Raw genomic sequence first — 14,320 nt, 5'->3', positions numbered from 1 at the left:
GGAAATTGCTGCAATGTACAGTGAGGCTCAGATCTAGAAGTGGTTCTCTGAAGCGGAAATTGCTGCAATGTACAGTGAGGCTCAGATCTAGAAGTGGTTCTCTGAAGTCCCTCTTCCTCCCATGGTGTCAGGTCATCCTTTCCACAGCACCATCAGTGAGGGTCAAAGGCATACAAATCTCACTAGAGATCAGCTACTCTGCTGCAAGAGTCTGAAAGGTACTATTGCCGTTGGAAGGAAGAAATTGTTCCCCAGGTCAAGGAGAGGAAAGAAGTACTGACTGTAGCCCATGGCACCAACCTTCTGGGGCCTTTTCAAGCATCTGGAAAGGGTCTCTAAAAAGGCTAGCAGAGAGCTGAGCCTGCCAACTGGCATTCCCATTGTCTATGAATTGGACAGGAACATGAAGCCCAGCAAGCCTGTGCAGTTCCTAGGGCATGAGGAGACAGTGTGTAAAGCTATGGAAGCTGTGTGCCCAGGGCAAGGCCGAGAAGGAAGAGCGAGCAGCAGACTACTCCCAAGGACACCCTCCCTGCCCCTCCCATTCCTCTCCACTTCCCCCCTGCACATGTCACAGTGACCACATCCGTATAAGTGGCAGCTCCGGATGGAGACTGGTGGCTCCCCATTTTGTATTAGCTATTTTGTCTCTTGCACCCACTCCCTTCATACACTCTAGTTAGAATAGCACATCTGGGGCAGGGTCCTCAGTCCAAGCCGAGGGAAGCCTTGTTCAAGAACGTCAACAGGTAGTAATTCAGGGGCATTTGTCAATGCTTTGTTTATTACAAGGACTTGTTTGAGTAATGGTAGGGTAGTCATGTTAAGGTGTGAGCAATGAGGGGAGGCAGGAGAGCCTATTTGTGTTTCCAGGGGCCAGTCCTGTACTATCCTGTAGTCAAGTGACTGCATGGCTCTAGTCATTACAGTGAGAAATGAATGTAACCTGTGATGCGTCAAAGAAATATTTCCTCCCTGGCTCCAGGAGATTAGGATTGATCCTGAATGTTTCTGTGTTGGCTTTATTTTTACAAAAAGTTACATAATTAAAAACATTCTAGGGTTTCTGGTGGCAGTTGCAATATTACCACATGTGGTCATCATAAAATAAGCCATTCCTTACACCACCATGGGATAAGCTCCTTAACTTCTAAGGTGTAAGGAGTTCATGCTTTGATGTAAGTTAGAATTCCTCCCCTCCTTATTTTATGGCAGTGACATGCCTCTTGATCAAGTCCAAGTATGTCTTTCACTGTGCCCTGATTTCTGAATCTTGTTCCAGTTGCTTGGCCTGCCACTTGGGCCCACAACTCATTTGAGCATAACTGTACCAAATTGTTTTATTTCCAGATCAGTATAATAAAGGAGTGATACTCATTTTTTAAAGGAGATAAATTTGTTTCATTATAGGAAATGTCTAGAAAATCAGTGCATGTAAAACTTTTTGAACAGTTTTAAGCATCTGTAATATATTAGAGAATGGTAACGCTTGCTCACCTTAACTCATTTTTAACTTTTGTCTGCAGAGATGTAAAACAGATGCTTTTGAAGCTTGTAGAACTCCGGTCAAGTAACTGGGGTAGAGTCCATGCAGCTTCAACATACAGGGAAGCAACACCTGAAAATGATCCTAATTATTTTATGGTATGCCAGTGGATGCATTTTAAGTTTGGTTATTGCTTGAATTTGTAGATACGTTACACAAAGCAGTTCTCAGAATTTAATATAACAGTTCTTCACTGACTTAGGGTCACATGGAAGCCATGGAATACTCAGTGAAAGGGTAGACTAGAGAAAGAGCCATTTAAAGGCAAGGGAAATAAAAGGCCTGTATTTCAAACTTTTACTGGCATTTTGTAGTAAATTAAGAAAATGAAAATGGCTACCAGGCCAGTGATGCTCTGAAGCTCTCAATAGGACAGGCGTAAAGAAACCATGGAGGGATGCTTTCATTATAATCCAGTCTTGGAGATGGCTTTAGAGAAAAAATGGTGGTGGGAACCACAGCTGAAAATCAGTTGACTTTAAGTCACAATGCACAACAGACCAACTCACTTAGAGTGTGACAGGCAGTAGACAGGGTTAGACATAGGAACTGGAGACAAGGAAATAGTCCTCTAAAGACTGTAGACTTTTGCAGTGAAATGGAAATGGCTGCTAGGAAGGTTTTTGCTTGTTATTGCATTATCAGGTACAGTTGAGTGTCCTCAGCCATGTTCTGTTAATGTGATTTTAAAAAATCAATTCTGAAATAACATATTTTAATCACTCTTGATTCCTCCTAGAATGAGCCAACATTTTATACATCTGATGGTGTTCCTTTCACTGCAGCTGATCCAGGTATGTCATCTCGGGCATTTTCTGCCCACTTATTGGTAAGATATTGAACTACAGAAAACCATACCCTCACCGGCATGAAGTTGTAGCTTTTTGAGTTCACATCATTGTAAAATATAGGGTAAAGTTTTGTCTCACTAGAATATTCTCACAGTTACTGTTTGGAACCACTTCAGGTTGAATATCTGATTCAGTATATAGTACCTTGTCACCTTAACAGTGAAGGATTGGAAGAATCCCTCAATTAAATGCAACCATTTTTATCTTTTCTCTAATACTTTAATACTCTAAACTTTCAGGTAGTTAGAATGAAAGGGAAGGATGGTTCTAGTTCACTATGTAGTCTGTAGCTTTCATTGGTACAGGTTAATACTTGCAGATATTAAGAATTGTGGATTTTATTAATAGTTGGGTCAGTTAATTAAAATCTAAATCTGTGCACACTTCTTCCAGAAAAGGGCCATTTGTAAAATGATTGCTTTAATTGTGTTAAACAGAACTGAACTGTGAGCAAAAGAAAATTTTCCCACTTAATACAACCTTACAGCCAGCTTATCAGAATTTTCTCATTTGTTTCCTCTGGATTGCAGACACTGACTGTCCTATGCCTCTAGCACAGAGGTCAAAAGAACTGCTTAACTTTTCAACTTTAAATTATGAATTACAGACATAAGTACAATTTAAAGTTGAAAATTAAGCTGTTCTTTTGACCTCTTTGGTGGTTTTTATATTGTTGAGTATTTCAAAACTGGCCAGTTTGATTCACTGTCAAGATAAACTAATTTCACTATATCACTGTATATCTTGGGTCTTTTCAAAGAAATAAAACTGTATAGATAATACTAAGCCGTTTTATGTTACTGTAATTGATCTTTCACCCTCAAGTCCAGTCCTTCCATAATTTCCCTCCTAGGGTACTTACTATCCTGACGTTGGTGTCATTGTATTGTCTTTTTACTTATTTCTGTGAGTTATAGGTATTACCATACACAGTAGTATTAACCTAAAAGGTACCTTATTGTGCATGTCTTTTTGCAGTTTATTTTTTTACTCGGTATTTTTGGTATTTGTTTGTGTTGATATATATAAATGCCAAATGATGATCTACTGAGAGTAAACCACAATTTATAGATTCCCTCCCCCTTGGGGCCCCCCCATTTTTTACAATGGGGGGTGGTTCGCACTTATTACTACCCATAATACCATGCAAACAAACCTTTAAGAGTCTGTGCATATAGAGAAATTTCCTTAGGGTAAGGAAGTAGAATTGTTAGATTATAGGCAGTATACATCTTCCGCTTCACTAGATGTTGCTAAGCTGCTTTCCATCATGATTATACAGCTTAATATTCCCACCAGCAGCATATGAAAGTTCCTGTTTCCCATTGTTGGTAACACTTACTGTTACCAGACTTATTTTTCTTTCACCAGACCTCTTTTTCTGGTTTGTTTTCTGTTTTTTTTAACCTTTTGATTTCTTTGTTTGAGAATCATCTGCTTGTGTCCTTCTCACATATCTCTGTTGAATCATTTGCTTTTCTTACTGATTTGTAATTATTTACATGGTCTGGAAAGTGATCCTTAGTTTCTCCCAGTATGTGCTATCTTTCCATTTTTTGTCTTATGTAGAAGCTTTGAGTGTTAAAGAATCTTAGGTGTGTCTATGACTTCGTTTCCTTACTACAGTCAAATTCTATTGTGTTCTAAACCGTGTTTTTTTATATTTAGGTGTTTAATCCATCTGGCTAACTCTTGTATGTGAGATATGGTAGGAATTAAATATTCTGTAGTTCCTCATGTCAACAGAGAGGATGCTTCTTCTTGGATAAAATATCCCTCTGTGTACCATGTAACTCCCTATAAATTTGTGTCTTATTCCTGTGTCTGTGAGTGTGGATCTTCTATTTGTCTTGACATCAATACTGCATTCTTTTAAAATTTTATTTTCTGGCTCTGCTGGGTCTTTGTTGCTGCATAGGCTTTCTCTAGTTGTGGGGAGTGGTGGCTTGTCTCATGGCTCAGGGGTTCTAGAGCACACAGGTTTAGTTGCTCCATAGCATGTGAGATCTTCCTGGACCAGGGAACAAACTTGTGTCTCCTGCATTGGCAGGTGGATTCGTAATCACTGGACCACCAGGATAGTCCCAATACTGCATTCTTAGTTATTCTAACATACTGTAAATCTTGCTGTGTCTGGTGAGACAGATTTTCCTTCTTCCCCTTATTCTTTGAAGCTGCCTTGATTCATTTTGGTTCTTTGATCTTCCTCTTTGTCTAATCTGTCTTTCCTACTTATTTCTGGTGACTCTGGAAATTCATTTTAGTTTTCAAACAGTATTGTTTCTGAATTGCTCAAAGTATCTTGATCTTAAAGTTTCAAGGCCTTTTTTCACATTATTCTAAATATGCTTAGTTTTGGTTCATATTTTTAATTCTAGCCCTGCTATTACTTCTGTCATATACAAAATTACTTCTTTATATTGTGATATTTTTTGCAATCTCATAATTTAGCTTTCTTAAAACTTTTGAAATGTTTTCAAACTTATTGTAAAGCTACAAAAGTAAAAACAGTAGAAAGAACACCCATCTGTCTGCCTTTTACTCAGATGTACCTCTTTGGTTAACAGGGTTTTCTGTTTAACCCTTTGTTCTTTCCACATTCACTCTTTTTCCTTAAATCATTTGAAGTTACACATATTATGGCCCTTTCATGACTGCTCCAGCATTCTAACTACTGCCTGTTTGTTTTTCTTTATGAAAAAGCCTTGCAACTTGGATTGTAGGAACATGTATCCAAAGGGGAATTTGTATTTGCTGTGTCAGGAGCCGCAGGGGTAACACTGGCTTGGAACACATTTTTTTATTTTCTTGTCGTAGAGATTCTTTATGTGGATAATAGAAATTTGAAATTCATACCCATTGTTAAAAATTCTCTGGGGAATTATCCTTCAATTAAAAATAATTTTAAAAAATTATCTAGGGAACCAGATTCTTCACAGTACTTCTGTCCTGATTCCAAACGCAGGCAGGGACAGCCAAGCTTCTTTGCCATCTCCCTTTACAACTGAGGTTTTTCATTTTTCTCTTGGTTCACCTTTTGCTTGAAATACCAGTTCTTTGTCCTGGATTTGTGTAGGTGAGATGGACGTGGGGCATGAATTCCATCTCCCTGTTTCACATGGACTCAAGACCTTGCCTTCTGACCATCTGTGGGTTTTAAAAATCCAAGCCTTTTGTTCCTAAGACCACTTGGTCTACCAGCCTCCCAGCTGTAAGAGTTATGTCATCTGGTGATGTGAGGAGATGTGTGTATGAGTAAGTGAGTGAATGTGAACTCATTCATACATTTAAGAGAGTGTTTTATCTGTTGCTTTATTTATTGCAGGACCGTCTTATAGTTAAAATTATCTCAAATACCAAGATTGGGTATCAAAAATATCACTAACCCTTTAAACTAGAATTAGTTTTATAGAGACTGACAATCTTGGAAAAATATAGTCTCTGTCAAGTTTAATGTAATTATATCATCCTCTTGAAATTTGAGGTAGCTGTTCACAAGAAATTGACTGTAAGATAACTAGTTTTAATATACACTGACCCATTTTACACTGACCCATTTTACTAATAAGGGGTAAAGGCTTTATACATACTTGCTCATCTTAAAAGATCCTCAGTAACTCTGCCTAAGACATTGGCAGAGAGAGAGCTATAATACCACCTTCTTACTGTCTTAGAAAGCCCAACCAAGGGAAAGTTGGTGCTACTGCTAAGTTGCTTCAGTCATGTCCGACTGTGTGACCCCATAGATGGCAGCCCACTAGGCTCCTCTGTCCCTGGGATTCTCCAGGCAAGAAGACTGGAGTGGGTTGCCATTTCCTTCTCCAGTGTATGAAAGTGAAAAGTGAAAGTGATAGTCGCTCAGTCGTGCCCGACTCCCAGTGACCCCATGGACTGGAGCCCACCAGGCTCCTCCGTCCATGGGATTTTCCAGGCAAGAGTACTGGAGTGGGGTGCCATTGCCTTCTCCGAACGGAAAGTTGGTATAGCTGAGACATTTATTGTTTCCACGTTCCATCTGTCTCTAAGGAGAGGGAAGAAAAGAAAATCTCCTTTACTCAGAACATTTGCTAGGTTAGCCTCCTCTGAACTTCGAGCAATGATGGCTCTTACCTGCTAGCCAGATAGCTGAAGAATAATGGAGCCAGAAGCTAGGAGGTTCGATTGAAATCCCTCCTTGTGGAAGGACAAACAGCAGTATGAAAGAAACAAGTTAGGATAGTATCTTTTCTGATGAAAAGAAACAGAGACTGTAAACAGCATATACATGGCTGTGAAGTGTACTCTGATATGTTCATAGTGGCTTTGAGTCCCATCATATATTTAGAGGAATATTATACTGTTCACCTCTGAACTGCACAGGTCTGTGTGATTTTTTTTCACTAAATACGTCCTACAGTACTTACGTAGGGTTAGCTGAATCAGCAAATACAAAGGAACCGTGTATAAGGAGGGCCAACTAAGTTACATATGGATTTTTGAGAGTGTGGAAGGTCAGTGACCAATAAGGGTCAATTATATAATTTATGAGCACATGGTATACAGGGGAGAGATAAAGCAAGCCAGTTAAAATGTAAGTTGTGTAAAAGATATTCTTAAATATGTAAATGGAACCTTAACTGCTATTTAAATGTATCTATTTAAAAATCATAATATTAAAAAAAAAATCTAGGGGTAACTTGGCCGTTTCATACAAATATTTTTCAGTATTAAAATTTTTTATTTTTTATAGACTATCAAGAGAAATATCAAGAGTTACTTGAAAGAGAAGACTTTTTTCCAGATTATGAAGAAAATGGAACAGATTTATCAGGGGGTGGTGATCCGTAAGTTCTTTAGATCCTTTTTCTGTTCTGAGGGTTTGGGTTTTTTTTTAAATTTTTGTTTTCATTTTTCTGTTTGGCCATGTGATACAGCTTGCAGGCGAGATCTTAGTTCGCTTTGCAGAGATTGAACGCAGCCCCGCTGCAGTGGAAGTACGGAGTCCTCAAAACTGAACTGCCAGAAAATTTCCATCTTTAACTGCTTTCTTTGTGAATTCCTGTGGCCATAGTTTGTGGATGGAGTCTACAGACTAGAAAAGATGATGAAAGAATGTGCATTTTGATTTAATAATGTTAAAGTAGTAGATACATAGTATTTATCAGAAACTTTCAGAAAATCATATTAGAGAAAACACTGAAAATTAAATATAGTTAAGGTGAAAAAACTATTAATGTAGCATATTCAAACAGTTTTTATAAAATAGATTCTATTAACTTTAATACTATAAGATCTTAGGCAAGTTCTATGCCTTTTTCTCCATCTATTGAATAGGAATAGTAGTACCCCTCCTTGAATTTTTTTGAGACCTAAATGAGACACATAAATAACTTGGAGTAGCTACCTGGCACACAGTAAAAGTCTCAAAGCTTGGCTGTTAAGGGATTAAAAATTAGAACACCGATAACTATATGAAAATGTTTGGACTGATAGACATATAAATTATAGTCCTATATCCCATATCTCAGTCTTTACCTGCCATTCTTTATGACAAAAGAAACTTTTATTATATTGCTCACTTATCATTAGATCATACTACATTTGTATATAGAAGGACCAGGAACTTGAGGTTTAGTCCCAGTTCTGTTAACAATTCATGTGAATTTGAACAGGCTACTTAGATTCTCCTCTTCATAAGCAGACGGCAGAAATAAATCTGTGACTTTAGTTTTTCTTACCCCATCTCATGTATTGTAGGTTAGGAAAAAAAAAAGAATCACATTTATTCTTTCTCCAGGTTCAGTTCAGTTCAGTTGCTCAGTCATTTCCAACTCTTTGGGACCCCATGAATCGCAGCATGCCAGGCCTCCCTGTCCATCACCATCTCCTGGAGTTCACTCAGATTCATGTCCATCGAGTCAGTGATGCCATCCAGCCATCTCATCCTCTGTCGTCCCCTTCTCCTCCTGCCCCCAATCCCTCCCAGCATCAGAGTCTTTTCCAGTGAGTCAACTCTTCACATGAGGTGGCCAAAGTACTGGAGTTTCAGCTTTACCATCATTCCTTCCAAAGAAATCCCAGGGTTAATCTTCAGAATGGACTTGTCAGATCTCCTTGCAGGACTCTCAAGAGTCTTCTCCAACACCACAGTTCAAAATGATCAATTCTTCGGCACTTAGCCTTCTTCACAGTCCAACTCTCACATCCATGCATGACTACTGGAAAAACCATAGTCTTGACTAGACGGACCTTTGTTGGCAAAGTAATGTCTCTGCTTTTGAATATGCTATCTAGGTTGGTCATAACTTTCCTTCCAAGGAGTAAGTGTCTTTTAATTTCATGGCTGCAATCACCATCTGCAGTGATTTTGGAGCCCCAAAAAATAAAGTCTGACACTGTTTCCCCATCTGTTTCCCATGAAGTGATAGCACCGGATGCCATGATCTTCGTTTTCTGAATGTTGAGCTTTAAGCCAACTTTTTCACTTTCCTCTTTCACTTTCATCAAGAGGCTTTTTAGTTCCTCTTCACTTTCTGCCATAAGGGTGGTGTCATCTGCATATCTGAGGTTATTGATACTTCTCCCGGCAGTCTTGAGTCCAGCTGTGTTTCTTCCAGTCCAGCATTTCTCATGATGTACTCTGCATAGAAGTTAAATAAGCAGAGTGACAGTATACAGCCTTGATGTACTCCTTTTCCTATTTGGAACCAGTCTGTTGTTCCTTGTCCAGTTCTAACTGTTGCTTCCTGACCTGCATACAGATTTCTCAATAGGCAGGTCAGGTGGTCTGGTATTCCCATCTCTCTCAGAATTTTCCACCGTTTATTGTGATCCACACAGTCAAAGGCTTTGGCATAGTCAATAAAGCAGAAATAGATGTTTTTCTGGAACTCTCTTGCTTTTTCCATGATCCAGCAGATGTTGGCAATTTGATCTCTGGATCCTCTGCCTTTTCTAAAACCAGCTTGAACATCAGGAAGTTCACGGTTCACGTATTGCTGAAGCCGGGCTTGAATTTTGAGCATTACTTTACTAGCGTGTGAGATGAGTGCAATTGTGCGGTAGTTTGAGCATTCTTTGGCATTGCCTTTCTTTGGGATTGGAATGAAAACTGACCTTTTCCAGTCCTGTGGCCACTGCTGAGTTTTCCAAATTTGCTGGCATATTGAGTGCAGCCCTTTCACAGCATCATCTTTCAGGATTTGAAATAGCTCCACTGGAATTCCATCACCTGCACTAGCTTTGTTCATAGTGATGCTTTCTAAGGCCCACTTGACTTCACATTCCAGGATGTCTGGCTCTAGATGACTGATCACACCATCATGATTATCCGGGTTGTGAAGATCTTTTTTGTACAGTTCTGTGTATTTTAAATATGTCTGATTTTCTGATAGTGTCATACTTTTATATACTAGCTTAATAGAGAAAAATACAGGGATGTGCTTCCAAGCACAGTTAGGAAGGTTGAACCCTGTTGAGATCACCAGTGGAAACTGAAAGTTGTCCTTGCCATTAAATGTCAGGTTATCCTCTAAAGTTTAGCTTGGTAAGCGTTATATTCTCTTTGCCCTAATGAACTTGTGGCATTTCAGTATGTGGCCTTGTACTAGAAATGAGGGAAGAAGGAGAAAGACCCATCAGTTGGTAGGACTGGCAAAATAATTTTGTCACGTGTTGGTGGAAAGGGTCCTTGGGGTGGGGAGATACACACTTTTATGACTTAGTATCTTAGACATTTTCTGAATTAAAAAAATAAACCTCATCTGTGTTGCTTTCACAGGTACTTGGATGATATTGATGATGAGATGGACCCAGAGATAGAAGAAGCTTATGAAAAGTTTTGTTTGGAATCAGAGCGTAAGCGAAAACAGTAAAGTTAAATTTCAGCGTATCCATTTTATAAAGCAGTTTAGGTTATGGTGATTTAGCAGAACACAGGAAAACAAGAAAATGTCACACTTAAACCAAATTAAGGGTGTTGAGTTATGTTACTAATGTATGCAACTTTAATTTTGTTTAACACTCTCTGCCAAAATAAACTTTATTCCCTATAACTTAAAATGTGTATATATATATAATAGTTTATTATGTACAGTTAATTCCACTGTTTTGGCTGCAATAAAATCGATTTTGAAAAAAATGAAAAATGTTGAAAGTAAATTTTGCTAGCTGGTTAGTAGCTTATCCTTTAAATTCTACTTTTCTTGAGGGAAAAATTCTTAGCCTGGAAATACATATAACTGCAAAATGTAGCATCCTTTCTTAGATATGAGTATTACAGCTTTCACTTAGTTTTACATTTAGTCTCAATGAATTGAGTCTCAAGTATGAATCACAATCACAAATATCTTTAGGACTTGAAGTCTTAGAAATGTCATTAACAACTGATTTACATGTCCAGATGCTATTTGATACCAAGGGCTTTTAAAATGGCATTTTTAAAAAAAAGTAAGAACTCCCAACTAAACAACCAAGATCTTCACTGAGGATTTGTTGCAGTTCTAGAATTTTTTTTTTAACCTAACCTCATTACTCTAAAAACCTAGAATATTATTCTGCTTCATTTATATGGCTTTCTCATTTTTGTTTTATAGCATAAGTTGCATTGACTTTTTTACTAGAGAATTTTACTAGATCTTTGTCACTCAAGTTTTCATCTGCTTTATAATCAATAAACCTTGAACCACTTTTCTAATACTTTTACTATAATGTGGTACCACCTCAGCCTACCTTAATATTTATACCTATGTCAAAAATCTTTTTCCAACTAACTAAAACTTATGTACAAAAAGATTGCCTGTAAATATGCATGTAAATAGTTCTGTTAATAACCCATTGTTTTACATTTGGTACATCTGTGTCTGCTAATTCAATTAGCTTTCTCACTTTTTGGCTTGTTTGTTTGGTCTGGATTAAAATTAGACTTTAAAAAAAATCTAAATAGTTTTGTTTCCTCTAAGTTTTTGGAGTAGTATCCTGGAATTCTAAAGAATTTCTATTGAATTTTTTTACATGACATCATAAAATTAAGATTTGAAATCAAACTACTAGGATAGAAGATATTCAATGTCTGTTGAATGAGTTTCAATAAACATTCACATCTACTTGGAAAAACTAGCAATTATGAAATGTAAACTCTTAGTGTTCTTATTGTAAAAGGCAAGTATATATGTAATAATAGAATTTTTTTCAAAATGGTGGCTAACATGGTGGCTATTGCCTCAATCTGAAGTTCTCTGAAGGTTATGCTCACTGTGAATGAATCTCAGGGATGAGGGGAAGGGCGTGTAGAAAAAAGGCTGGACATTAGGCTGGGGCCAAGAATATGCTCACTGAATATACTTAAAACTTTGTGCAGTTACTCTGTGAATAACCACCCAGTTTTATCTGCTAAATGTTACTAATATACTATGCTTACAACAGCTAGCGATAGGATCAGTATGTTCCAGTTACTGGTGCTGCTTAAGTAACCACCCAGACAATAACCATTTTATCATGCTCATGTTTCTGTGGCTTAGGAATTTGGACAGGGTACAAGAGGGGGTACTATTTTTCTAGTCTGCAACATTTGGGAAAAGTAAGGACTAGGGGTGGCTGGAACAGCTGGCTGCTGTCATCTTCTAGAGTTGTCTTCACGCACATGGCTGATGACTGGGCTGAGGTGACTTGAAGCCATTCTTGACCTGAAGCACCTACACCTGGCCTGTCCACGTGGCTTAGACTTCTCACAGCGTGGCAGCTGGTTAAGAGGGGGCATTGCAAAGACCCGGGAAGAAGCTGCATTCAGAAGCTGCAAGCAGCACTGCTTCTGCTACAGTCTCTTTGGGTTCTGAGTAGCTCGCTAAAAAGCCATATCAGATAGGAGGCCTTCAAGGAACGTGTGGACATGCTTTAAATACTGAAAGGAAGAGTTGGCCTTTCGGATTGCCATGTCTTCCACAGAAATGCAGATCCGTGCATCTTTTGTAACAGGGGTTATTAGTACAAATCTTTAACGAGCAAGGACACAAAGGTGCCAGTGGATGTTAGTCTTGTAACAAAGTGCAAGTATTAGTCTTGGAAGTTGTGTCATTAAGTTAGACCCTCTGTCTGTATTGTCAGTGCCCTGCAGCCCGAGACTACCAGGGCCACACCTGTACCTGAATATGTTGAGTTTAGTACTTGTCGAGAGGCAGAGTATCCACCATGGGGAACTCTTGCTAAGTCACTTCAGTCGTGTCGACTCTGTGTGACCCCATAGACAGACCACCAGGCTCCCTGTCCCTGGGCTTCTCCAGTCAAGAACACTAGAGTGGGTTGCCATTATGTCAATAAGAGTGTTCAAAAGAACCTATTATAGGATTGGGGCTTTGATTGGATAATTTGGGAGAGGGCCTAAGAAACTGGAGATTTGCTCTAGCCTGGATGCTGTCAGAAAGCAGGGGAATTCTATGATTAGGTATTTTATTCAGTCTTATCTGTCAGGATAGTAGGGTATGGATTAAGTTGTCATTATTTTTTTTTTAATTGTCAATTTATTAAGAGAGGATGCTTGGTGTAGAGTAGAAAACTGTCGGGCTGAAGGACAAAATCAGCTCAAACTGAAAAAGCAGCAGCCCTGCCTGTTAATCAGGCTGGGAGGTCAGACACAGATAAAGCCAGCTGCAGCTTAATAGACAACGTTTTTTTCCAAGGTCATGACCCCCAGTGTGTGTGTGTGAGACCAGGGCTTTGTTATCACTGATGCTTTCAAACCTGCTTTGCAGTTCTCATCCATCTTTTTGGGGATACCCAGTTGCTAAACTGCCCTCACCTCAGGATAGCAGCCAGTCCCTTAGAAAGAGCATCCAACCAGGAACTGGTCTCTCTCCCCTTATAGCTGCCTCAGAATTCCTCAGCAGGAACCCAGACCTTATAACGAAGATGCGCTCCTCCCCCTGTGGAGAGCCTCATTTGAAGTGTACTTTCTTGCTTGCACATCAAATATTTTGTCAGACTACAGGCTGGAGCCCAGTGGTCTTTAGCTGACTAGACCTTAGCAGATACAAATCATTTAAGGGCATGTACACTACTGCTGGATTGGGTCAGCCTAGCAAAACGCCAGCCTGGGGTGAGCTGGACGCTGCTGCTGCATCAGGCTGTGGGGGGTCACTTCTGTTAGGCTTGTACTACTGTCAATCCACAGTCACCTTCATTTAGGCTGCCAGTAATCTGTGTTTCTTCATTCTCTTGCTCAGTTCAAACCGTGTGTACTCTGTCTGCCTCTTTATTCCCTGATGATTTGCTTCACAGAAAAAAAAAAGATCACTGGAGAGATGTTCACAAATGCATCTGAATACACTTCATCCCTCCTCTTCCTCTATAGGAAGTATCCTTCCTATTATCAAAGAACAATTTTCAACATGTGCTTGAACTCCATGCCCTCTCACTCTCACAAACTCTGTTGTTACTTGGTCTGTATTTTTTTTTTTAATATTTCTCCATTGGCCCTTTGCATGAGTTTGAATATGCCATTCCTCTCATCAAAAGAAATCTGGCCCTCACATTTCTCCCTAATAACAGTCCTGTCTCTGCTTCCTCATCAGACTTCCCAAGTATTCTCTTTTTTTTTTTCCCATTTTCTTACCTATTTGCTCTTCAAACCCACTGTATATTCTGCCACTAGTATATACAACAGCCCTTATTACAGTCAATGATGACATCCATGCCATTTAATTGAATAAACACTTAATTGTTTAGCTTGTTCTCTAGGCAATATCTGACACTGTCAACACCAAAACTGAAAACATCCCAAGTGGCGTTAGTGGTAAAGAACCTGCCTGCCAATGCAGGAGACCTGGGAGATGGGAGTTCAATCCCTGGGTCGGGAAGATCCCCTGGAGGAGGGCACGGGTAACACTCCAGTATTCTTCCCTGGAGAATTCCATGGACAGACAGCCTGATGGGCTCTGGTCCGTGTGGGTTG

At 39.1% G+C, this 14,320-nt stretch overlaps 1 protein-coding gene across 3 annotated transcripts in view; it reads left to right on the top strand.

Annotated features, from left to right (window-relative positions):
* Window positions 1-11,335, top strand: part of PAIP1 (poly(A) binding protein interacting protein 1) — a 30,266-nt gene extending 18,931 nt beyond the window's left edge. For all 3 annotated transcript variants that reach the window (XM_040262457.1, XM_040262456.1, XM_040262455.1), the window contains exons 8-11: window positions 1,527-1,644; window positions 2,286-2,340; window positions 7,127-7,220; window positions 10,157-11,335. In XM_040262457.1, the coding sequence (XP_040118391.1) occupies window positions 1,527-1,644; window positions 2,286-2,340; window positions 7,127-7,220; window positions 10,157-10,250 (361 nt within the window). In that variant the 3' untranslated portion in view covers window positions 10,251-11,335. The remainder of the gene's footprint in view (window positions 1-1,526; window positions 1,645-2,285; window positions 2,341-7,126; window positions 7,221-10,156) is intronic.
* Window positions 11,336-14,320: the final 2,985 nt, after the last annotated feature.

Source organism: Oryx dammah, unplaced genomic scaffold, assembly GCF_014754425.2.
Source record: "Oryx dammah isolate SB20612 unplaced genomic scaffold, SCBI_Odam_1.1 HiC_scaffold_20, whole genome shotgun sequence".
Lineage (NCBI taxonomy): Eukaryota > Metazoa > Chordata > Mammalia > Artiodactyla > Bovidae > Oryx > Oryx dammah.
Note: the sequence above shows the minus strand (reverse complement) of the source record. Positions and strands in the feature narration are given on the sequence as shown.